This window comes from Symsagittifera roscoffensis, chromosome 7, assembly GCF_963678635.1.
Source record: "Symsagittifera roscoffensis chromosome 7, txSymRosc1.1, whole genome shotgun sequence".
Lineage (NCBI taxonomy): Eukaryota > Metazoa > Xenacoelomorpha > Acoela > Convolutidae > Symsagittifera > Symsagittifera roscoffensis.
This window is the reverse complement of record NC_087068.1, coordinates 13,463,829-13,491,140: the sequence shown is the minus strand read 5'-3', so window position 1 is coordinate 13,491,140 and position 27,312 is coordinate 13,463,829. Positions and strand designations below refer to the sequence as shown.

Here is a 27,312-nt window from a genome sequence, read left to right as displayed (position 1 = left end):
ATCGGATCGACCTCTCTCTCGGATCGACATTTAACCATTCTCTAGATTTGGTTGCTTTTTTCTTCTCAATTTTAAAGCAAAATTGATTAATCGTGGCTGTCTAGTACCAAAATACGGAAACACCAAAAATTAACCATTTTTTTCTGATAAACTTTTTTCAAAGGTTAAGACTTGGACAACAAAACATGGAAAAAAATCCGCAACTAGTCATATAACAACATGTTAGTTGGCATTTAAAATCATCTATTTAGTTTTATTACTGGCGTGATTGTCAAAGTAATAAGTTGATCTAAAATCTTGACCAAAAAACTTTAATATGGCACCCAGTTTTCTCTACAAAATTTTCTTGCGGTGAATTAATTTGTTTTAAAAGTGCCTACAGCAGTACTATTGCAAACTCCAGTCATTTTGTAGTCAGAACACCAGAGCGGACACGCTAGCAATTAGAAATCTTTAATTCGAACTTAAGAAAACAATTGAGATTAATCAATTTGGGTTCATGCGAAATGCAGTGGAGATATTCATCAGTAGGCCCTAACGACCTGTCAAATGATTGTTTTTTTGTTTTATTTCCCCACATTCCAACGTAGACATTTAACCATTCTCTAGATTTGTTTGCTTTTTTCTTCTCAATTTTAAAGCAAAATTGATTAAGAGTGGCTGTCTAGTACCAAAATACGGAAACACCAAAAATTAACCATTTTTTTTTGATAAACTTTTTTCAAAGGTTAAGACTTGGACAACAAAACATGGAAAAAAATCCGCAACTAGTCATATAACAACATGTTAGTTGGCATTTAAAAACATCTGTTTAGTTTTATTACTGGCGTGATTGTCAAAGTAATAAGTTGATCTAAAATCTTGACCAAAAAAACTTTAATATTGCACCCAGTTTTCTCTACAAATTTTTCTTGCGGTAAATTAAATTGTTTTAAAAGTGCTTGCAGTACTATTGCAAATTCCAGTCATTCTGTAGTCAGAACACCTGAGCGGACACGCTAGCAATTAATATCGTTAATCCGAACTTGAGAAAACAATTCGACAGCAAAAAAAATGAAAACAAGTCCATTACAATCAAGCCAAATACAGTCAAGTTCAAACTAATTAAAAAATTTCAATTTTTTTGGAAAAATTTTGCGAAATAAATTGTTTAGCCAAATGTTACTACAAGCTTGAAAAATCTAATAAAGTCTTTTTAATAGTAGTTTCTTGATTACAAATTGAAAAAAAATCTTGTTTAAAAACTTTTGGAATTTATTATTTCAGAATTTAAAAAAAAACAACTGAAAAATAAATACAAAATTGTATAAGTACCGAACTTACTTTAAGCTAAGTTTTTTTTCCTAGCTATTGAAGCCAAAGCGAAAATAAAATTACTTTTTATAGAAAATCAAATTAGAATTTAAGAATTTTTTTCTAGAGTCCTTCTTTTTTCTATAGCGCAAGATAGTCTGCAGTTAATATAACATTTATTATTTCAAAAATAGTACATTATAACAAAAAAAATCCACAAAGAGAATGGTGATTTAAAATGCACAACTCGAATGTGATATTGCAATTGTCAATATTAAGAGAAAAAAATCACTAAAGAAGTCTTTGTAAATTTCATTATCGTTTTTCTGTTGGATGGGGGGAGGTTTTGCAATTTTCATCTACCATAGGTAATCGCAATGAGACCTTAGTCAGGCAACCTCTTTTTATTTGAGTCACGAAAGCAGCGTTTAGAGTTAAACACTTCTCGCCTAGTACACGCGTTGCTCCAAAATTGTGCAATTTTTGAAAATAGAGACGTTTTCTTTTTTGTCGACTTGTTTAATCATTTTTTGCAATTCAGTCCAATTTTTTTGCGGTACTTGATTTTTTGTTGCAAAATTATAGTAGAAGTTTTTGTTAACAACTAGGCATGATCTTTTACACCACTTCTCAACTTTTCTTTGTTTCATTTTTCCAGTTGATGAAAAATTTGTAATTATTGATGAAATTTTTGCTGTTTCTATAATTTTACAGAGACAATTAATTTTTCAAACACAAAGAAAATTAAAGATTTGTAACAATTACCGAATCTGGAAATTTGTTAGGATTAAGTTTATCTGTAAACGAAATATGTCTTAATTTTAAATTGACTCTTTCAGGAAAGTACAGAGATTTTTTTTACAGATTTGACTTTTTTGGATTTTTCCATGATTAATGTTCAGTTTTTTGTCAAAATGACTTGTTTTTTTTTCTAAAAAGGGCAACTGAATTAAGACAAAAAAGCTAGACCCCTGAATTAAAAATAAAAAAACTTCTGACGCTTTTTTTGCTGAATAATGAGTGAAACTTATCGAAAGTTTTTCGGATTTTGAATCATGATTTTATTTTGATACTACACTTAATCCCTGTGAGGTAAAAAAAATCAGGAATGATAAAATATTCCCCACGCAATTGTATATTCCCGTCCCTTTAGGGAGAAAGGTCAAGCGGGTGATCGGAATAAGTACTTTCCAGCAGTCATCACAAGCGCATCCTCGAAGACTTTAGTTCGATTTCATTGACATCTCAAATTTGCTCAGTGATGAATATCAGTAGAAATTCAGCTGTTTATTCTGTAAAAAAAATTTGTTTATTATTAATGCTTGGATGTGTTTTTAATCAGACCAGTTTTGAGCTCTTAATTTATCATACTATCTTAAAAGTATTGATATCCAAAGCTCAATTATGAAAAACAATTCCGTGATAATGTCTAAATACGTGATGAACGGTTGACTTTGGTACTAGTTTGGGCAACTTGGGTTAGTTCAGGCGCGTCAAGCTTCGTTTTCTATTAGCGTGTATCAAACACGTTGAATTAATCTAGCTTCTGATTTTTTCCATTTTAGCAAGTTGAGGCACACAAATTGAATCAGATAATGTGTTGATTGGTCTGAAATATATCATTTGATACTTTACATTGGGTTTGTGAATGGAATTTACAAACATTTGATTTTTTTAAACTAAGTTTATTCCAAACACCCTGTTGCAATGCAAAACAAGAGTATAGAATAAAACAAGAGTTTAGATGCATATAAAATAAGCACAGTTGGCCGAGTGGCCTAAGCTAACGCCGATTATTCAGGTTAACAGTTGACGTAGGTTCGAGTCCCCCACCTTCCCATGTATTAATATATGCGAAAACGGGGCTTACATCCTATTTTAACTGTTTTTTGGTTCTAATTCGGTTCAAATTCAGAAATGTTACATGGTACATCAGAAATGTTATATGATGTTCAGATCAATAGAAATAATGCCGAAATTAATTTATTGACCGAGTTATTTGCCGAGACATATCTCTTATTAATTTAACGAATTTGGATCAGTTTTGGAGATTAGCGAGCATATTTTGGCGCCCCACAAGGGACTCGAAGAGCACAAAATTGACACAAGGGACACGATTGTTCTATTAACGAATGACACCGAAGTCTATTTTTCACGAAGTCGGTCGACACAATTATTCACGACTTATCGGACAGTTGTTAACACATTTGCACAAAGGACCGTAGACCGAAACAGACACGTACAAACATTTATGGCTGGCTCGAGTGGGTTTTCGCTAGTATCCGAAATTGCCCAATTTGTATTTAACGCAATAGCCCTCGAAGCAGTCTATCTACTTGCCGTTGAAATTTTCCAATTGCTTGCATACATAATAAGCAGCAACTAAAATACGGAAGGCACTTACTCCTGTTTCTCATTCAACAAAACATCTTTCTCTGAAATAACGCAAATGGCCTTTAATTTTTTGAATTAAAAATCCATTAATGCCATTTTGAACATTAAAAAATCCATTAATGGCCATCCATTAATGGCCGTTAATTTCCCCCCCCCCCCATTAATTTTTGAACAGCCTTGAAACAGAGTGACCGAGTAACCAGTTGGCCGAGTGACAGAGTGACTGAAACACAGTGACCGAGTGTCCAGTTGGCCGAGTGACAGAGTGACAGAGTGATCGAAACTGGACGTGCCTCATACGTGCGTTTCCTCCACATTGATCTCAAAAGATCTTCGAGTTGCCGAAGAAACTTAGACGTAGACCGACCTACGCACACACACTTGAACCGATTGATTGGCCTGTAAGCCGACAGACGACAGGGCAGACAGGCAAAAGAGCAGACTGGTGGAAGAGAGGCCTGTTCAGGTGCCCTGATTGTTGACTTTTGGATTTTTGAGCTGTGTTTTCTCGACACCCGAAGTTTTGGATTTTTTCCCGGTGTCGCCAATCTCCAATTAAAAACTGTAAGACGTTTTCAAAACTTTTAAAACTCTCCATTCGTGCTTTAAATTTATATTTGATGTCATTTATGCTAGAAATTTTCCCGCAAGCTAGCCCCCGGTAATTTTTCTCAATACCCAAAAATTTTGGACAGCTCCGTTGAACTGAAATATCTTACAGTCGGTACATAGACAAACTGACTTGACATTTTTTCTCGATATCAAAAATTTTTGGATATATGTGAACGGAATATTAATCAGTGAAATCGGAACATAGACAAGAGGTACTGGACTAGTTTTTTTGATTGGTTTATGACTCGAACCTGCTGACCAAAATTTTCCAAAAAATTTTGTGAAAAAAGTAAAAAAAATGCCAAAAAATCCTCAAAATGTCACCAGAATTCTGCGAAACTGTGCTGTAAGATGACACCAACCTTATGTTAAGTGGTCTGGTAGCGAAATATCAGGCAAATTAAGTTGAGTTTTTTCATCCTCAGATTTCCTCCATGTGTGTTGTTGGAACTTAACCAATTTGCCTGATCCCCACCCACCATTGGTGAAACTGAACGCCAGTTTGCTTCGAGTAAAACAAAGCCGTTTCAGCCCGTCCGATTATTGACTTCGTTGCGTGACAGTAAAGTTAATTGGTGAGGTACGGTGATATTAAGTGAGTTAAGTTGAATTCTTTCATCCTCAGGTTTACTCCGTGTGTGTTGTTGGAGTTCAACCGACCTACTTAATTTTCCAACCCCATTGGTACTTAAGCGTAACGAAGCCGTCGCATAGGTCCCCTAAGTGTATGGTATTCATTCTAGGAACTAGTTCTTTGGATCACGCGCTCCGAAAACTTCCCGCTCCGTCCCAGAAGCGCGTCAAAGATACTTGCTTTACAAAGCCAGGTTTAAGTTTGAACTTTAACGCTAGGGACTCCCAGAAAACAATACAGTACTACCTTCATCACTACTTGTCGCACCGTAACGACCTTGTAATTTGGCACGACGCCATTAATAACTCGATAAGTAGGCACCGCAGCAACAATAACCGCAAGCTGAGTAGTGAGCAACTTGTCAATTTGTTATTAAGGTATAGGACAAACATTTGTGCGATCGTATAATGTAGACGTAACGGAACCGAGGATATAGAGGAAAGTTTAGGTTCAACAGGTATTCTCGTTCTGAACGTCGTTAAAGATTTTATCTCTAAGCGTAAGGCTAAGGACCAGGTACTAAATGAGAAGTACAAAGAGCTTCACCAGCCTCCTTCCCTTGAGTTAAAGACTCTCCTCCTTCTAAGGCGATAAAGTGCTAATCATAACATCCTTAAGACACGTAAGAAGCGTAACCGCTTACCCCTCAAAGCTCGCAAAGCTATAAAAAATAGGCTTCAGACAGAAGCTTTGAGACGTCAAGTTCCCCCATCTTGTAAGCTAATGTTGATTTACTAATGCAAATTTAATTACGTACCAAAACAGAATCTCATTTTATTGATTGTTTTCTAAAAGTGAGCATCCGTAGAATATTGTCAATTTGTGAAAAACATGGACAAAAAATTCCAAAGTAAGATACGCAAGTTATTCGAAACGCGTGTAAATCTAGAAAATGAGCTGCTTAAAGGTCACTCATTATTACTTGAGTACATTGAGAATAATAGTCGCACCACAAAAATTGATAATGCTGTTTACAAATGTAAAATTGCGTTGGAAAATGCTGTCGACGTCAATTAGCAATTAATTAGGTTAGCGGGAAAAACGGAAAACCCTGCAAAAATCATTGCTCAGCAAGACCTTTGGCTTAAGAAAGTAACCGAAATGAACGATAAAGTAATGCATGAAGATCAGAGTTACAAGATGAGCCTTGAACCTTCGTCATTTCCAGCAGCCGGCATTAAAGGGAGCAAGGGATCTTTACAACAAACTAGGTCTGAGACATCCTCACGCTCGCACAAAACAAGAGATTCAGAAGCACGAGTATCTGGAAACAGGTCTAAGGTCTCTAATAAGTCTAAGGATAGTAGAAAGCTTGACTCACATAAGTCTGATAAATCAGTTCCTCATACGTCGACTGTTCGCACTATGTCATCAAGTGAGAAACGGCATGAACTAGCTTTATTAAAACGACGCCATGAGGAAGTGGAAAGGCAGTATCAAGTGTCTTTAAGATTTAAAGAGCAAGAGAACCGTCTTAAGACCGAACAAAGTCAGCTGGAACTAGAGCAATTGGCTGAAAGTCATAAAAAGCAACTAATTGAAATGGAACTGAAAGCGTTTGAGCTTGAGGACAGTTCATCTCAGGTTAGCGAGAAGGTAGCGGAAAGTAACTCGACAGGAGTAAGTCAACCTATTTCAAAGGTAGCAACCGATCGAACTAATGATTGGGTAGACTCTGTTAGTTCACAAGCACCTCCCAACGTTGCTAGTGCGCCAGGTTTGCAGGCCTTCACTCCTGTACCCATTTCGTCAAGACCGACGACGTCCGCCATCCTCGCTCATGCAATTCACACCAGTAATAGTCATAACCATGAGCACACAGCATTGAGTGACCCTGGAATCGATAGTTATGGACGTCAGGCTGTGCCTCAATTTGGCAGTGTAAGCCTTTTGCCACTGCAAGCTTCTGTTCCATTCCCAGTTAACAATATGCATTCTAGTGCACACGTGTTACCACCACCGTCTGCTGTTCCTTTACAGACCATGAGTTCAAACATAACTAATGGTAGTTTTGCCATCGCGCAACCGGAATCATTACCTGTCCCAATGTTACCGGCACAACCCGGTTCTGGTTTTGTTTCTTTGTCACCTGCATTTGCTGGTGGTGGCTTCTCATCTTCTGGAGTAAACCCAACGCCGGTTTTCTTTTCGGCACCTAATTGCCATGCAGCGCCAGTCCAGACGCAACATAATCTTCCCTTTGTTCCGCATACTGAGTCACCTAGTATCAACGATTACTACACAAGTGATGCAAACTTATGGCGATTGGCAGCTACAACTCCAATCGTCACGCCTGCTCAGTGTTGTAATGCGGGAAACATTTTTTCTAATGTGGCAACTGTTGTTCCATCGGGTAACACCGCCGCTCCGTATACTAGTGGTGGGACTGTGTACTTTAATACTCCCCCAGTTCAACCACAACATGTTCCGCATTTTGTCAATCATACTAATACTGGTTATCAGCCAGTCAACGAAGACTACGCACCGTCTTCCGCTTATCCGAACCAAGGTTGTTCATCGGATCGACCTCTCTCCGCTCGTGAATTGGCGGAATTATTGATGCATAGCCGCAAAGATCATCTTCCTGAATGGAAGTTAGCCCAGTTTGACGGCAACCCGTTAAACTGGCACGAATGGTTTGGTCAGTTTAAGTCCACCGTTGACTCCGCTGTTCTCACCGATGATACGAAACTGACATACTGAAACACGCTCGTCACAGGCAAAGCAAAAACCGCAATTGCAGAGTTTAGTTATAGGGGCGTTATGTACAAGGATGCACTGGCCACCTTGCAACGGAAGTTTGGGCAACCACATGCTATTGTTGGTGCGCATCTTGATAAGCTGAATACTTTTCCTCCACTTAAGATGCACAATTCGGAAAATGTCATTAGTTTCTCCTCTGCCATATCTGGCCTCGTAGCAGTTTTCAAATCATTGTCTTCCAACGATGATCTAAAGAGTGTTAACCTGTTAAACCAAGCTGTTAGTAAACTTCCGTCTAACCTCAAGGAGGCTTGGTCAATGCATACTGTAAGACATAATTGGCAGCGACCAACCCTCTTAGATTTTAAACCAAAAACAACCAAAGTTTTTGCAGCCAATAGCCAGGTAACTAGTAAGGCTCAGGATAAGTTTAAGTTTCCGCCGTGCGTTTTGTGTAAGGGTAGTCATGCATTGTGGAATTGTGCTGTTTTTAAGGAAAAAATGCTACTCAGCGAGCAAAATACGTAGCTGAACAGAAACTTTGCTTCGCTTGCCTCAATGGCAATCATAGTTTCCGGCAATGTTCTAGAGCGAAAAAGTGCCCGAAGCCAGAGTGTGATAGCACACATAATGTCTTGCTCCATGATGCCGAAAGAATTTTTCCTCGGAAGGAAAATTCAAATGTCTCGAAAAAGGCTGGAATAAACAAATCCAAGGAGAATACAAACACTTCCACCCATGCCGCTGTTAGTGATGTACATGACATTGAATCTTCTAAAGGGTTGTTGCCAATTGCAACACTTGGTGTATCCTCGGATGTAACCAGTCTCCTGACGTTGGTTCTTTGTGATAGTGCATCGACTCACTCCTGGGTGTCTTCGACACTCGTAAACCGTCTCGGCTTAGTAGGGGAGCCCGTTAACTTGTCAATTAGTGGTTTCAATTCAACCACCGTTGCTGAGACTCAGAGGGTCAAGTTTACAGTTTCCTCCGAGCCGAATAATAGTGATTTCGTATTTTTTCTCTGTGCATATGTTAAAGACAATATTCAGATTGGTTCCGAATTAATCAATATTGCTGATTTGCAGAATAAATATCCACAATTAGCACCTATTAAGCCCACTCAATATACTTATGAGGACGTTGAAGTTATTATCAGACAAGACTACTACCACGCCGTTAGACCCATTGAGTTCATCTTGGGAGATGATAAAAACTCACCGTGTTCCGTTCGCCGACCGATAGGTTGGGTCATAAGTGGTCCGTTGCCGCCGTCCGTTAATCCTACTTCTTCGTGTTTCAAGTGTGTTGTTGAAGATTCTTCTCTGACCGACCAGATAAAATCCTGGTACGAGTTGGAATCGTATGGTGCTTTCAAACAAGTCGATGCCCGTTCCGCCGCGGATAAACATGCTTTATCCATCCTAAAATCTGAAACCGTTCACAATGGCGAAAGATACATTGTGCCTATGCTTTGGATTGATAGTAATGTCAGTCTACCACACAATTATTACTCGTCACTCGCCCAATTTAAAACATTGGAGAGAAGGTTGAGTAAAGACCCTGAGCTGCGCGAAAGATAAGCAGAAACAATTAGAGAGGACATTAGGAAAGGCTATGTCGTTACCGTCAAACCGCATGATCCACGTAAGCGTTCCGATCGCGAGTGGTATCTTCCGCAACATCCCGTCATAAATCCGAATAAGCCGGGTAAGGTGCGCCGAGTCCTTAATGGGGCGTCTAAGTTTCACGGCACATCCTTAAATAAGTCCTTATTGGTGGGTCCGGACCTACTCCAAAATTTAATTTTTGTACCTTTGCGATTCCGTCAACACAAGTACGCCGTCTCCGCGGATATTGAGGGTATGTTCCTCCAGGTAGGAGTCCTTGCCCGCGATCAAATTTCGCTCCGTTTTTTGTGGCGGGAGGATACCACTTCCGATGTGGTAGTTCATCAGTACACTCGCCATATATTCGGCGCACGGGATTCGCCTACGTGCGCCAATTTCGCATTGCGAAAAACAGCAACTGATAATATGTCCACATACCCTGAGGCCGCCTCAGTCGTAAAAGAAAAATTTTACATGGACGATTACTTGGATTCATTCGAGAACGTTACCCATGCAATTAAAATTAGTCGCGATTTGGTTTCCTTACTAAAATTAAAAGGATTTAATTTGACTAAATTTGTCAGTAATGCTGATGAAATCAGTTCAGCAATGAACCCTGCGGAATCCGAAACCTCGTCTTCAACCATCAAGGAAATATGTAACGGTGCCAAACAATCATCACACGTCTTAGGTCTTAAGTGGGACCATGTGAAAGACACATTGGTTGTTAGCAGAGGCGTGGATCGTCCTCTCGATAAAGCAATAACCCAACGAACCGTCTTGAGTTTCGTCTCTTCTGTGTTTGACCCTGTTGGGTTAGTAGCTCCATACATAGTTAGGGCCCGTCTTTTACTGAAAGATATTTGGAAAATCTGTGGTCAAAGTTGGGACGACGAATTGCCAGAAGACATAAGAGATAAGTTTCTCGAGTGGCACTCCGGTCTCCCTCTCTTAGGGCAATTGACTATTCCCCGTTGTTACTTCACAGAGCCTGTTGATCAAATTGAGCTCCACATGTTCGGTGATAGCTCGCAGGACGTTTTCAGTGCTGTTGGATTTTTGCCTGCGCGACTCGCGAGCTCGCATAAAGTCAAATATCCTTAATCTTTGGTAAAGCTCGTGTTGCGCCCATGAAAGCGCTATCTATACCGAAGCTAGAGCTTCAAGCTGCTCTGCTCGCCACACGACTAAAAGATGATATACTGACCGCCCTCACCGTCTCTATTAATCGTGTCTACATGTGGACAGATAGTACAACAGTTTTGCAGTGGCTAAACTCCACTGAAAAATTACCTGTATTCGTCGCTAATCGTGTCGGCGAAATCCTCGAATCGACCACTATTGATGAGTGGCACCATGTTCTGAGCGGCGATAATCCAGCTGATACCGGTACGCGGGGGATTTCTTCGGAAGCCCTCAAGGATAGCAGCTGGGTTATTGGTCCGAGCATTCTCAGGACTACTGATTGGCCGTTTATACCCGACGAACGTGTAATCAATAAAATTCGTTTGAAGGGTCCTTCTTGTGATGTTGATAATTGCTTGGAGACATCATCTTCCTTCGTCACCGATGTCACATCCATCAAACATCCCGAACACGGGTTCAATTGGGAAAGGTTCAGTTCCTTTACAAGATATAAACGAGTAGTCGCTTTTATGTTGAGGATGTTGCCTTCACATAAGCTTTTTTGTGGTAAGGACTTACGAATCACCGACCCCACTGAACTTGATATTGCAGAAAGCAAACTGATTCATCTTGCTCAGATGGAATCCTTCCCCGTTGAGTTAAAAACACTCACCGCTGGCAAACCTATTAAGAATAGTAGTAAAACTGCCACATACTCGCCATTTGTTGGTCCCGCTGGTATCATTCGTTCCACCGGACGGATTGTGCGCTTAGTGAATACCGAGTTTGATACGAAGCATCCAATAATACTCGACGCCCGACATACCCTAGTTCGTTTGTTGGCCCGCAACCTCCACCATAAGCATTTTCATCAAGGATTAGATTACATGCGCTCCGTTTTAAATATGAAATATGCAATACTTGGGTTGCGTCGACTACTTCGGTCTATCGAAAATCAATGTGTGACATGCCGTAAACGCAAAGCAAGCACCATGCAGCCGATTATGTCCGATTTACCTGTCGAGCGTCTCGGATACAAGCAACGACCCTTCAATCATACGGGTGTGGATTACTTTGGACCACTTTACGTTCCGGTTCGCAGAAGCACTGAAAAAAGATGGGGATTTCTTTTTACTTGCCTCACCACCAGGTTTGTACACCTTGAGATTGTACCGTCTCTGGACACCAGTTCCTGTGTCATGGGCATTGAACGGTTCGTTGCGCGCCGTGGTACGCCAAGCACAATCTGGTCGGATAATGGCACGAACTTCGTTGGTGCGGAAAAGGAATTACTTGCCTGCATCAAGAGCTGGAATGGCATGGCTCCGACCATTTTTGCACATAAAGGTGTTACTTGGAAATTTAACCCGCCAGGCGCACCCCATCATGGCGGCTCCTGGGAACGCCTCGTCCGAAGCGTGAAGCGCGTGCTGTACGATATCCTAGGCAGTAGGCGAGTCACTGAAGAGGTGTTAGGAACAACACTCTGCTTAGTTGAGCAGGCTTTGAATTCGAGGCCAATCAACCCCCTTAGTACCGATTCACGTGAGTTAGAAGCGTTAACCCCAAACCATTTTTTGCTTGGACAACATGCCACAAGCTTTCCTTCGCTTTTACCCGGGGAGCACTTCGATCACAAGAAAAGGTACGTGCGAGCGCAGTCATATGCTAACGCGATTTGGTCGCGTTGGCTTCGAGAATATGTTCCATCGCTGAATAAGCGTGTCAAGTGGCACACTCATTCTGATTTCACTCTTAAAACAGACGATCTCGTGTGGGTGATTGAGCCCGATAGTCCACGTGGGTACTACCCTCTCGCCCGAATCGTCAAGCTTAACTACGAACAGGACGGTTGCGCCCGATCCACCCTTGTCAGGACCCCGTGAAGTCACGCGGCCGACCGTTAAGCTCGCTCCGGTTCTTCCTTCTTCAGGGGGGAGGATGTTGCAATGCAAAACAAGAGTATAGAATAAAACAAGATATAGATGCATATAAATTAAGCACAGCTGGCCGAGTGGCTTAAGCTAACGCCGATTATATAGGTTAACAGTTGACGTAGGTTCGAGTCCCCCACCTGCCCATGTATTAATATTTGTGAAAACGGGGGTTACATCCTATTTTAACTGTTTTTTGGTTCTAATTCGTTTCAGCCTTGATTAAGACTGACCGCCAAAAAGAGCAATTTGTCTCAAGGACATTACCGACCGGTTCTTGTGGCTAGCTTGCGCCGATTTGTACCAAAAACGGACGGATGATAGAAATGTTATATGATGTTCAGATCAATAGAAATAATGTCGAAATTAATTTATTGACCGAGTTATTTGCCGAGAAATATCTCTTATTAATTTAACGAATTTGGATCAGTTTTGGAGATTAGCGAGCATAGACCCTAAATCGCAGTAAGAATTTTCAGAATTTTGCTCTGAGGCAAACAGTATTGTTGTTCCAACTCTCGAATAAAGTGACGGAATGTTTCTGCTTGAGTAGTTTTTTTCTCCAGACAAATTTTGAATTTTTTAACTAGCCCTTTTGACGGAGTTTTTTATCATCCAAAAGGTATTTTTGCCATGAGCTCTAATCTGAACAGATATTTTACCTGGGATTACTAAAGTTTTGGGGGTTTACAGATTGTCATTTCGGCCAATTTGGGAAAATTTGCGCGCGTTATATTAAACGCGTAAGCGAAAGATTCAACCCGTTTTAGAAATCGTTCCAAATTGGTTGAAGCAATTCATTTGCCAAAATTGCTTGGTTACGAGGAACGAAACCTATGAGTTTGTACTTAATGACGTGTGGGGCGATGATTTTCCAAAAAATCTCAGTTTAAAAAAAAAATTTTATGAAAACTTCATCAATTTCCTAAGACTTTAGAAGGTAGTGGGAACATTCAGGGTTTTGCCCTGATACGAGCATTTTTGTTGTTTCAACTTTCGTAACGAAAGAAGCGGAATGTTTGTGCTCGAGGTGGTTTTTTTTCTTCAGACAGATTTCGACTTTTAAACTAGCCAATTATGACAAAGTTTTTAAAAATGTTTCGATAACTATTGCTGTCTTGAGTTAAAATTTGAAAAGATATTTCACCTGTGATAGTTTTTTCATAAAATTATGGGGGTTTAAAGGTTGCCATTTTTGCCACTTTGGGACAATTAACGCGCGATATATATCGCGCTACTAACGCGTAAGTGGAGAATTAGTCGGTCTCGAAATGCAGCTTTTTCTGAACGTCAACCAAGAATTTTGGTCAAGGACTGATGTAGCAAAAGCCATGAACGAAACCAATTAATTACAATTAGTTGTTTAATTGACATAACCAGGATTGTCAATCCAATTAATTGACAAAAGTTTCAGTTAATTGACACTTTATCCCTCAACTTACGGATCTACTTAACAGTTGTCCCCTTTTAAGAAAGGGGGCAATTGTTAAGTAGATTAAAATAACGGATCTTCGACCAATCAGAACGCAGCAAAATTCTAATTCTCAATAGAACGCTCAATGCTAATTTACTCTCTATATTCATAGGGGTGGCAATTCTTGAGTAGATACCAAGGGGGGGGGGGGGGGAATTGTTAAGTAAATCCCAATTTACTAAGCCCTGTTTCACCCTGATATGAGCAGTCTTGTTGCTCCGACTTTCGATACGAAAGTAACGGAATATTTTTGCTCGGGGTGGGTTTTTTTTTTCAGACAAAATTCGACTTTTTACCTAGCTATTTTTGACGGAAATTTAAAAAATTATTCAAAAAGTATTGTTGTCCTGAGCTTAAATTTGATAATATATTTCTCCTGTGATCATTTTTGGTAAAGTTATGGGGGCTTAAAGATTGCCATTTTGGCCAATTTGGGACAATTAACGAGCGATATATTTCGCGCTATTAACGCGTATGCTGATATTTAATCCGTCTTAGTAATCGGTCCAAATTGGTTGAAGGAAGCTTATTTGCCATAATTGATTTGTTATAGGAGCGAAATCTATCACTTTGTATTTTATATGACGTGTGGCGGGATGACTTTCTCAAAAAGTCTCATATTTAATCTGTCTTAGAAACCGTTCTAAATTGGTTGAAAGAAGCTTATTTCCATAATTGTTTTGTTAAAAGGAGCGAAATATATTCTTAGACCTTAAAAGGGTGGCCAGTCAATAAGCAGATTGGTCTAAGAGCAGAAAGGGTCCAAGAGCAGAAAAACTGAAAAATATCAACTTTTTAAGCTAATCGGTAAATTAATTATCAGAAATGTCAACAATATCAGAACAACGAACATTTTATGCATAATTTGAGTATTTTCATCAAGATTTTTTTTTGAAAATTCAATCAAAAAACTTAATGAAATTATTCAATTCATTCATAATTTATTCATTTTCTTGGTTTTTTCTGACGGTTCTAATAATTGTTTTATTAATTAGCCCGTATAAACCAGCTTAAGTCAAAATTTTTCAGTTTTTCTGCCCTTGGACCCATTCTGCTCTTAGACCATTCTGCTTATTGCTCCGCCTCCCCTTAAAAGGCACTCGTAACATTCAGGGCTTCGCCCTGATACGAACAGTCTTGTTTTGTTTCAATTTATATTTCAGTGTTTTGCTGTTTTTTTGTAAGTTTTGGAAATCAGCAATAGAGCAACGTTAACGCATTGAAAAAAGTAAGCCCGCACTTGCAACAAAATTAAAACTAATTTTGAAGCACTAAGCGCTGGTTTAGTTAAAATTTAGGTTTAGTTCGAAACTGCTTACGCTGGCTTAGTTCAAAACTGCTAAAATGCAAAAATCACAATCTCATTAAATGCAAAAGTTGCAATCTCAAAGCAAAAATTACAAGCTAAAATGCAGTCTCATTGGAACTGCGCGCTGTTTTTGCACACTTACAGCGCTTGATTTTTCTTTTGAAAATACACTCAAGGGCAAAATCACAACATCATTAGAACATGAAAATTCCTTCAAAGTGGTCTAAATTCAAGTTGATTCGGAGTTTTCACTCTATTTTAGCATAAAACGATATGCCTATCGTCTACACATGTGGCTCAATTAGTTTCGTTACACTAAAAAAGTCTAAAAAAAGTAACTGATTTTGATCACTAATGTAACTTTGAATAAAAAACATGCAATACTAGAAAAAATGTTGAGGATTCGGTCTTCAATATTGTACATTATTCTTCCACAGTCCCATGCAGTGGCATTTTCTGAAAGTGGGAGGAGACTGCGACCTTGTTGGATCTATTTAACAATCGCCCTCCCTTTGGTATCTACTAAAATTTTTCCCACCCCTATAAATAAAAGCAGTAAATCGCGCTAGAACGTTGTGTTTAAAATTCGAGTTTTGCTGCAATCTGATTGATCGAAAATTCGGCAACTCAATCTGCTTAACAATTGCCCCCCCCCCCCCACCCTTTCTTGAAAGGGGGGCAATTGTTAAGTGGATGCACTTTCTTTTGAGAAATCTACAGTAATCCAAGACTGTAAGCCAAACTCTTTTTGTTTTTAGAAAGTGAAAATTTGTTTTGGTTTTTTGAAAAAAAAATCTTCAGCAATATAGATTTATTCTGAGCGAGCTAGGCGCGCCGTCAGAAAACACTATAGTAGAGCAAAACCATGCTAAAAAGAAGATTCGAAATTCAATATCAACAAGAATTAACGAGTCCTACTTTTGAACAGTTGCTGGTAAACTGACATACCAACTAACAAAAAAATATATTAAGTCTTACTGGGAAGCTCTCCCTAAACCCCAAAGTTGACAAGTTGACTTCGCTGACTACGCAAGATTATGAAATTACACTCATAAGTTTTAAACTCTTAATGAGTTGGGTTTGTGGATACTAACTGTCAGGGGGCGGATCTAAGATTTTATCGAGGAGGGGGGGGGGGGCAGATTTTCAAAAAGCTGCAAGATCTCCCCTCTTTAAATCCGTCCCTGCTAACTGTATTGATATCCTCCCAAGTGTATTAAGTGTAAAAGTACTTGGAAATTAATTTATTATTAATCATTATCTTATTATACTCACTGATTGGCAGTTCCGGTGATGAGTGTAATCTGAGCCAGAATAGTTGTGATGGTGAGTGAGGCTCTGGCCGGCACTGCCCTCTTGTCGATCCAGAACCCCACCCAGGAAAGGGCTACAAGTGAGATGGAGGGCAGGTACATAGTGATGAGGAAGATGCTCAATTTGCGCACCAAGCGCACTTGCACACACAGAGTCGTGTAGTTGAAGCCTAAAATGTACCGAAGAAAAGTTCAAAGGCGTTGTCCGCATGAACGCTTGGCCAAAAGTTTAGCAAAACCAACCTCTTTTAACCAAAGAAAAGTCGGCGGATAATTCTGACGGTTAATTCTAGAATTTTGAATTCAGAATGGCTTCCATATTTTTCGGGCAGTCACTTCATCAAAAATAAAGGACTTCGCCGGATCGAATGATAGATTTTTTACTGATAGGTTTTCCCTGTCTCTTGGGGTTGTAAAGTGTCCGCAGGGGTCTAATATGAGATAGAGCCGAATGGTTTGATAAACAAACCTCAAAAATTAGAAACAAGTTAAGAGATTGTAAGGATCTACTTAACAATCTCCACCCCTTTCAACACAGGAGGGGGGGGGGGGGGATTGTTAAGTAGATCAAAATGGTCGATTTTTCGACCAATCAGAATGCAGAAAAATTATAATTCTCAATAGAAAGCTCAGTGCTAATTTACTGTAATTATTTATAGGGGAGATTCTTAGGTACCATAGGGGGGGGGGAGATGATTAAGTAGATCCGATTGTAATACTGAATTTCAGGCTGAATTTCAGTTAGATATTGTACGGTTAAATTTCATTTTTGAACTCTGGCGAGAACAGTCGGTTTGCTTACACTAATCTTTGACCAAAAAATCTTCAACAGAGATCTTAAAATTTTTTAAATCTGTTCTTCGGAAAAAATTCATTGTCAACATTCGGAGAAAACGGCATATTTAAGCTTGGTGTGGTTTCCTTCAGTCATTTTTCACCGATCGAGATAATAATTTTCAACAAATATTTTTATACTCCATTGAAGATGTCAACTTCCTGAGTTCAAAAGAAAAAAATATATTTCACCTCCGATTATCTTTTGTTAAGTTCAGGGGGTTTAAAAATTGCCAAAATTGCCATGTTCTGTACTAAATTTTGCGCGCTTTGAAGAGTTTATTCTTAATGCTGACTGAGAGCGTAACGTGAACTATTTATGCGTGACGAGTTATCGCGTATAACAAAATCGTTCCATATTGGATTGAAGCTAGCAAATTGGTCGTTTCAATTTCGTACGACTCAAAATTTTACACTTTGATATTGTCCAAAATGTATAATTATTCAATATTTTCACCAAAAAACTATTTTATACGAACTAAGGGACAATCGGAACATTCAGGGCTTTGCTCTGATATACGAGCAGTCTTGCTTATTAAAAATAATGCGTTTGAAAATCATTTTTCTGATTAACTATATTCAGCTGTATTGATAATGTCTAATTTCTCAACTCACGACTTATGAGAATGAATGATGCCACGAACTCAAAACAAGGGTAGACAAGAGAGTTGTGTGTAAAAAATTTCCCCCAAGTTTACCTTCCCTCCCCCCGCCCCCGCAGCATGCTTAGGAGTTGAGTAAACTTGGATGGTGGGAGGTAATTAGGAACGTCAGAATGTCGAATTTTTAAGCCTTTGCAATTTTTTCACCTTTGAAGTCGCACAACGGAAGTCTATTAGTTTTGAGTTATTTTTTTTGTAAAACTGAAAAACTAAAAGTTTGCAAAGATCACCAAATTTGTATTCAGAATGTGATAATCAAAAGTTACTGGTATTTGTAACAAACTACAGAATAATGAGGCAAGACAAGTTGACAAAAATAGAGAAGTTTTATTTTACAATCAATTGTTTTCGTCAATTTTGGTTGTCTTGGTTTTCTTTAGTTTGTTAAAAACACCAAAACAAATTTATTACTTTATTTTCAGTACATGTTTGATATTTTTTGGTAACTTTTTATTTATTCAGTTTCTCAAATATATATATTTTTAAAACTGTGAGATCAAAGCAACATCAAACAAGACTGCTCGTATCAGAGCGAGGCCCTGAATGTTCCGACAGCCTTTTAAGGTCTATGGAAAATAATAACCTGAAAAAAGTAAATGTATTGAAATAAAACGGTTTTTTAATTAAATTTGAGACTTTTTTGAAAATCATCCACCCACAGTCCATATTAAGAACAAAGTGATAACTTTTGTTCATAGAAACAAATCATTTGTGGCAAATAAACTTCCTTCAACCATATTGGAACAATTTTTAGAACGGATTAAATCTCCGCTTACACCCATATTTTTACAAAAAAGGATCACAGCTGAATTTTTTTTTGTTCCGACTTTCGATACGAAAGTAACGGAATATTTGTGCTCGGGTGGGTTTTTTTTTCTTCAGACAAATTTCGACTTTTTAACTAGCCATTTTTGACGGAATTTTTTTATATCATTTAAAAGGTATTGTAGTCCTGAGCTTAAATTTGAAAAGATATTTCACCTGTGATCATTTTCGTAAAGTTATGAGGGTTTAAAGATTGCCATTTTGGCCATTTTGGCCAATTTGAGACAATTAACGCGCGATATAATTCGCGCTATTAACGCGTAAGTGGAGATTTAATCCGTCTTATACATCGTTCCAAATTGGTTGAACGAAGCTTATTTGCCATAATTGATTTGTTACAAGGAACGAAATCTATCCTTTTGTTCTTTATATGGCGTGTGGGGGATGATCTTCATTTAAAAAAGTCAAATTTTAGAAAAAAAAATTCATTTTATTTTGTTTCATTTTTTTTTAATGTTATTACTGCTCCATAAACCTTAAAAGGCAGTCGGAACATTCAGGGCTTCGCCCTGATACGAGCAGTCTTGTTTAAATTTAAGCATTTGGAACGATGTATAAGACGGATTAAATCTCCACTTACGCGTTAATAGCGCGAATTATATCGCGCGTTAATTGTCTCAAATTGGTCAAAATGGCCAAAATGGCAATCTTTAAACCCTCATAACTTTACGAAAATGATCACAGGTGAAATATCTTTTCAAATTTAAGCTCAGGACTACAATACATTTTGAATGATATAACAAAATTCCGTCAAAAAGGGCTGGTTAAAAAGTCGAAATTTGTCGGAAGAAAAAAAACAACCCCGAGCACAAATATTTCGTAACTTTCGTTAAGAAAGTCGGAACAAAAAGTTATATGCACTGAAAGTTCGACATTGTAACGTAGATCGATGTTTTCTCCAGCCACGTCCTCAAGTGTGGAAAAGTCGAAAAATGGGTATGTATGTGTATGTGCGAACATGGAGGAGGGTTGGGGTTGTGGTTGTACTGACCGAATCCGAAGTCCTCGGTGATGGTGGTGTTGGCGAATGAGGAGTAGTCTATGTGGAAGTTGGCCACGCCGTACTTCCTCATCTTCTCCTTGTCCATCTCCAACTTCCCCTCCCACCACCGCAACTTCAGATCACCTGTGTGGTACTGGTCTGCAACACAACACGAACAGTGCAAAATATTTGTCCACTAATTTTAAAAATAATTGCAATTTCGAATCGTTTTTCTGGTCTACAAATAACACAAACAAAGCAGAAATCAATTCATCTCTATGCAATTTCTTATAGTTCATTCATTTACTAATTATTGGAATAAAAGGTAATAATAGATCAGCTCAGCAGCTCAGTAAAAAATTCTAAGAAAGCGAGGTATCGATGATCTACGTTGCTCTTCAAAAGTGATATAAAAGTCTAGTTTTCGGGTAACTTGTGTTTAGTTTATTTATGCTTTGACTTACTGTTCAAAACGTTATCTTCTTTCTGGGCGCGGTCCATTTGCATGAAGTTTCGCTGTAAAACTGCATGAAATTGATACACAGAGCCAGAAAAAAAACATATAGTTTTCAAGTATTTCATATCTAAAGGACGTGAACAAACTTCATGTTCTTCTTTTAGTCTAAAAGAAACCTATGCCACCAGGAAAGGTCACAAAGATCATTTTTACTGATGTAATGAACTTCAACTAACATAGAAAAAACGATGCAACGTTCAATTTCAAGTAACATAAAAAACAGTGAGTTCAAGTAACATTTCTGAACTCACTGAACCTAATTGGATCAAAGTGAAAACAATTGTATTAAACTAAAAAGAATAAAATTCGTATTAGTTGATTTAAGAGTTGTAATACCCAGGGGCTACGATCTAGTCCATGCCTACATTCTTCAAATCTTTCTTCAAATTAATTTTATTCTAGTAGCAGTGGCGTGCTCAGGATTTTTTTGATATATTTTTTAAATTTTGTCGAGCTTTTTAGGCCAATCACTTCAGCTCTGCCGACACCCCACAATTGCCAAAAATTTGCAAACATTACTGCATCGATGGCAGTTTGGCGTTACCTTCTAAAATTTGGTGTTATTTGTTGCCAAATGCGTTTTATGAGTCGCCAAATGCGTCATTAGAGAAGTTTAGGTGTTCATCGGCGAGATACTGCTGCCAAAAATTAACACCAAAAGGGGGATTTTTTGGGAATATTTGAAGGCAAAATATGAGGGGAGGGCCATTGCAATGATCCCAATGTAACAAAAACATGATGCAATTGCTCTCAAAAATTGAAATTTTTTAATTTTTGGCAGCATTATGTCAAAAAATGTATACAAATTAAAGAAAATTCTTTTAATGTGCCTCAGCAAAAACAAAAACGTCCTTGCCCAAAGCTCATTTCATTTTAAAGACCATTTGAATTATAACTAGGTCTTGTTGGGTTCATTTTTCAAATGTCTTTATAAAGGAACCCAAGAAGACCCAGGTTATAAATACCCGCATCCAGTTTCAAGCGTTAATAATCGATTATATTACGATTTTAGTACCAGTCTCACTAAAATTGAGAAACAATCGATTTTATTCAAATTGTAATCAATTATAATCAATTATAATCGATTATAATTGATTTTTTATTCGTCTATTTTTCGATAAAATTATAATCGATTATAATTGATTATAATCCATTATTTTTATTCAAATTTCTATTTCATTAGTTTTGCACAAAAATCCATTATAATCGATTAGAATTGATTATAATCCCTTTTGTTTGTCCATTTTTGTCTTCGAAGGTGCATCTAAATTGCTTATATTTTATGCTTTTTGTGGACATTGGTTTCTATAAAAAATGAGAAAAATATTTTAAAAGTTTTCCAATTGATTCAAAATTATAAGTTTTTTTTTCATTTCTTCCCCATTAGGGTTATTTTGTGATGCATATTTTAAGCTTTTTTAAACACCAAAACATCAGCAAATTGATTCAGTCTCATGATTGATTCTGAAAATTTATTTTTCATATACCGCGAGAACCTTTCCCTTCATATGAAAGGGTCTCTATGAAACCTTTGTTTCGTGGTAAAATTTTGTGTTCAGATGAACCAAAGTGTTCAGGAGATCTCTCTTTTAGAGATTTTGTTACTGAAACAAAATTAATAACCCATAAAATATAATTCGAATATCGCAAAATTTCGGCAAAATGAGAGATTATAATCGATTATAATCGATTATAATTGATTTTAAGGGTTTTTAGTAAGAACTGTAATCAATTATAATCGATTATAAGAGATTATAATCTCTTGGAAAATATCACGATTATAATCGATTATAAATCCCTTAAGGACCTAATTTTGGTAATTATAATCGATTATAATTGTCAAAAAATCATCATAATAATCCGTTATAATCGATTATTTACGCCTAAACTTGGATGCGGGTAAAACCTTTCAAAAAATGAGCTTTTAATAAGGACGTTTTCTCACTCGCTGAGGCACAATTTAAATACTTTTTGACATAATGTTGTTACTGAAAACTAAAAACAGGATCATAGTTTTGAGAGCAGTCGCATTTATTGTGGGGGAATGCCTCGACATGATTAAGCACCTGGATCTTAAAGTAATAAAAAAATTAGATTTTAGTTCAGTGAAATCATTTCAATCATGAAACTTTTTTTGATGGCCTAAAAATCGTATCATATTATTCCGAATAACTTGAGAAAGGTTAACAATATTCGTGCATTTTTTTTACATAGTTGCTTAAGCTAGCTGAAATTAATTTGCCTTTGGATCTTAATCTTCCTTCATGTTTATGACCTGGCCTAGAAGTTGCAACCCAAGACAGTTTAACCAGTCATAACATTAATCCTCGATTTCTATCAGGAAATATGGCGGTACCATTTCTCAACGAGCTTTTCCCAAAAGTTTTATGTCAAGATTAGGCTTCAAAAGTCAAAGGTTTAATTGTTGTAAGTCAAATAATATCGAAATGTTCGTAAAATGAAAGATCAAAAACAAAATTTATAAAGATTGTGAGCCATCTGGCGACAAGTATATCAATTTAAGAACTTCAAAATTGGCAAAAAAATTCAAAAAAGTTTTAAACTGGTTCTGAAAAACGTTTGAAGTTTGTATGATTAAATATTTCTTCTAAAGGCTCTTTGTTTGATATTGCATGCATATGTGCGGTTTATAGACAGTAACACGGGTTAAGAGAAAAAAAACTACTTTTAAAATGACAAATGTTCTAGGAGCCTTCAAAAACTGAAATATAGTATGCCAAAAATAAATTTTTACCATTTAACAAGGGTGAGTATGTTGTAGTTCACTCTTTGTTTGTTGTGAATGGGCAGTAGCGGAATTGTTTACAGTAGCGGATTTTGGAGAATGGGGAGGGGGGAGTCGACGCAATCTTTTTAGGATTTCCGCCCCTTGACCACGCAAAAGGCAATATACTAGGAAAATTTTTCTGCAGGCGCCAAAAATAACACTGTGTGGAATGTGGGGAGATAATACAAATGGACTATCCTCGACAGGACTGTTAAGGCCTACTGATAGCTCCTCTGCGATTCGCAAGAACTGCAATTAAATAAATTAATAATTTAAAATATAATAACTTTAAAGGGGACACAAGTTTTATCGGTCAAAATCTTCCAAAAATTGCACAAAAACGTTTTTAGCCAAATTTTCTGTGCCGCAGCCAAATTTTTGAAAAAAAAAATTAAAAAAAATAGGGTCTTTGACTTAAAAACAAGAACGACAAAAATTTCCAACCTTTTTGAAAATCAGCCCCCAACCCACTCGAGAAAATCCCTACGCATTTAGTTGATTCTGTTAATAAAGTACCTGTATCTGCCCAGTTCTTCGACTAGAATATCTAATGCTTGGTCATTTTGTTGAATCTTACATTAGAACTCAAGTTAGACTTTTTAACACACATTTTAACTTAGCTCTGATTTAGTTAGATTTTTTTTGGTTAAATATTCTATAATATTTAACCCTATTAATAACAAAACTGGGATCTTGTTAACTACCCCCACCTTGGTACCTAGAAAATAAATGCCAACCCTATAACCAACTAACTCAACAGTAAAACGTATTATGAAATTTGTATCTTGTTCACCAATTTGCCCTCTTTTGCAGTGAATAGGTTTAGTTAGCGATGCTCCAAATCTGTATCAAAGATATGTAGAGTGGCTACTACTACTCACAGCTCTCTAGACATATGTCGCAGTGTTGTATGTCCATGGGGAAGAGGGTGAGGGCTAGCTTGCAGCGGATCTTCATCTGCAGACGCATGGACTGGAACAGGGATGAGTCATTGTACAGCGCCAACACCATACTATCCGAAATCAGATCTAAACACAATACAACATGTATTAAGAAGAATAAAAACAGCTTTTCAATTTCACATTTATAATTTAAAAACTGCTTTTCAATTTCACGGTTATTGCATTATAAAATTTAAAAATAAAATTGTTTGCTAGATTTTCTCTGAAAAAAATTTCATTTGTAGCCCGTGTTGATCATCAATACAGTAAAATGTAAATCATATAATTCCATACACTTTGCCTATGAAAATTGCTATATAATTCCTAGAAATTCCAAAAAATATATATATATATATATATTAACCACAGGCCTCAAAAAAATTGTATTGTTCCGTCGCAAAATCATTTCTGCTTTCAATTAAACATTTTTCAGTAAAATACTTTTTTTTCTGTCTATAACGTAATCTTCTCAAAAACTTTAAACGAAACTTTATTTCTGATTAGAACCAGAGTAAACATTTCTGAATAAATTATTATTCAATAAATTTTATTTTTCTGTCTATAAGGTAGTTGCTCAAAAACTTCAAAAAAACTTTATTTATGATTAGAGCCAGAGTAAACATTTCTGATTAAACATTCTTCAATAAAATATATTTTTCTGTCTATAACGCAGTTGCTCAAAAACTTCAAAAAAAAACTTTCTTTCTGATTAGAACCAGAGTAAACATTTCTGATTAAACATTTTTCAATAAAATATATTTTTTTCTGTCTATAACGTAATTTTCTCATAAACTTCAAAAAAAACTTTATTTCTGATTAGAACCAGAGTAAACATTTCTGATTAAACATTATTCAATTGAAAATATATTTTTCTGTCTATAACGTAGTTGCTCAAAAACTTCAAAAAAAAACTTTATTTCTGATTAGAACCAAAGTAAACATTTCTGACTAAACATTATTCAATAAATTTTATTTTTCTGTCTATAACGCAGTTGCTCAAAAACTTCAAAAAAAAAACTTTCTTTCAGATTAGAACCAGAGTAAACATTTCTGATTAAACATTTTTCAATAAAATGTTTTTTTTCTGTCTATAACGTAATTTTCTCAAAAACTTCAAACAAAACTTTATTTCTGATTAGAACCAAAGTAAACATTTCTGACTAAAAATTATTCAATAAATTTTATTTTTCTGTCTATAACGCAGTTGCTCAAAAACTTAAAAAAAAACTTTCTTTCTGATTAGAACCAGAGTAAACATTTCTGATTAAACATTTTTCATTTTTTCAATAAAATATATTTTTTTCTGTCTATAACGTAATTTTCTCAAAAACTTCAAAAAAAACTTTATTTCTGATTAGAACCAGAGTAAACATTTCTGATTAAACATTATTCAATTGAAAATATATTTTTCTGTCTATAACGTAGTTGCTCAAAAACTTCAAAAAAAAATTTTTTTTCTGATTAGAACCAGAGTAAAAGTTTCTGATTAAACATTCTTCAATAAAATATATTTTTTTCTGTCTATAACGTAATTTTCTCATAAACTTCAAAAAAAACTTTATTTCTGATTAGAACTAGAGTAAACGTTTCTGATTAAACATTATTCAATAATTTTATTTTTCTGTCTATAACGTAGTTGCTCAAAATTTTCAAAAAAACTTTGTTTCTGATTATAACCAGAGTAAACATATCTGATTAAACCTTTTTCAATAAAGTATATTTTTCTGTTTATAACCTAGTTGCTCAAAAATTTCACAAAAAATGATTCCTGATTGGAACCAGACACTCAGTGTAATTAAAAATCACGCATAAATTTTGATCGACGCAAAAAAACTGCTAGTTTTTTCTTCATGACTAATCTCATAATGCAATTTTTCCTTAAGATTTCAAATGTTTTAAAAAACAGACTGTGATCTTTTCCTTTATGGTAAAATATACTTCTATAATTAAAAACAATTGAATATGCTAGCCACACAAATTTCATTTTTGAAACAAATATTTGTCATAAAAATTGCATACCATTTTTTCATATGTCTGGAAATATTTGAAAGTGTATGAGAATTTTATGGCTTCCTTTTTGTCAAACCGTAATGGGGTTGGGGGGGGGGGGGGGAGCTGCTGTGGGAGGAAGTTCAGTTTAACTTCAAGATAACAAGGTGAGCCGGTTACTATACAAGAAGCACCGAATGTTCCAACGGCGCTTATCGATTGCCAAAAAAAGCTTTATAACAAAAAAAACAATTTTTGAGTAGAAGGACTATTCCGCACGTTTTCTTTGAGTTTTATCAATGAATCGTTTAAATCAATAAAGTCAAAATAGAACTTGAACGAAACTTTTTCCCGCAAACCTAGACTTAACTTCGTCCGCTCCTCGCTGTGTACGTTTAAACCTGAGTAGCCAAAAAGTTAAGACCAGTTCCTCGTGGTATTAACTCAACAGATTCTATGAGATATTGTTACACTTCTGAAGTTTTCCATATGTTCCCACAGTTGATACCATACAAGCGTTCTCTGCAATACCCTAACTTGATCGAAAAAAATAATATGCTATCGTTCCTTGGCATTTTTAGCCTGGTTGTCGTTTTAAAAAACGTATGTCATCGTATGATAAGATTTTTACTTCTCTCAAATGAGAATATTCAGCAATTGGATTGAAGAAAAAAGTAACGCGGAAAAACCGATAACACTAATGATAAAAATTACACTGATAAAAACCTTAGACTATTTTCTTAATGTTTTTTTTTCTTAAATCACAGTTAAATGGTTTTGATATTCTGTAACAATTGATTCAATTCACTTTTACTTGTGAACAAAAAAAAACACTTTACCGTGGAAATCTTTGTAACAATTTTTTCAATAAAATTGTTTGACTTTTTCAACCATTGTCAAGAATATTTTTTAAACCTGAATTTAGACAACCATCAGTTTCCGCCTACTTTTGTTAATGTGAATTTTGCAACAAAATTCCTCCAAAGTGTCCAAATATTCGGTTCAAACGAAACACCAGCAGTTCTTAAAACTTGCATTATAGATTTAGCTATTTTTCAACACTTTGTCTACAGTTGCACCAAGCATGACTAGTTAATGAGTAGCTCAGAAAAAAATGACCACAATGTTTTGATGCAAGCGTTAAGAAATAGTGAAAAAAAAGATAATGATGAAAACTCAAATTCAAAAAAAATTGTATAAAAGTTCATCCGTTATTTTTATTAAGACCATTTAAAAAAGGCGGGGGAACTTCTTATTAGGGTGTGTTTTTTTCTTTTTTTTTGTTTTCCACGCAGAAATCTGGTACCACAAGTAATCAACGGAAGGGGTTTAGTGATATATCATACTAAAATCCTTTTAGTTGTGATTCGAGC

At 36.5% G+C, this 27,312-nt stretch overlaps 2 protein-coding genes across 5 annotated transcripts in view; both read right to left on the bottom strand.

Moving 5' to 3' along the window:
• LOC134851799 (CD109 antigen-like) overlaps positions 1-27,312 on the bottom strand; it is a 385,923-nt gene that overhangs the window by 305,051 nt on the left and 53,560 nt on the right. The window lies entirely within an intron of this gene.
• The window catches only part of LOC134851803 (uncharacterized), a 59,754-nt gene that overhangs the window by 11,468 nt on the left and 20,974 nt on the right, over positions 1-27,312 (bottom strand). The window contains exons 3-5 of the mRNA XM_063868042.1: positions 23,891-24,037; positions 19,714-19,863; positions 16,364-16,571 (exon numbers count right to left, since the gene is read on the bottom strand). Of these exons, the coding sequence (XP_063724112.1) occupies positions 16,364-16,571; positions 19,714-19,863; positions 23,891-24,037 (505 nt within the window). The remainder of the gene's footprint in view (positions 1-16,363; positions 16,572-19,713; positions 19,864-23,890; positions 24,038-27,312) is intronic.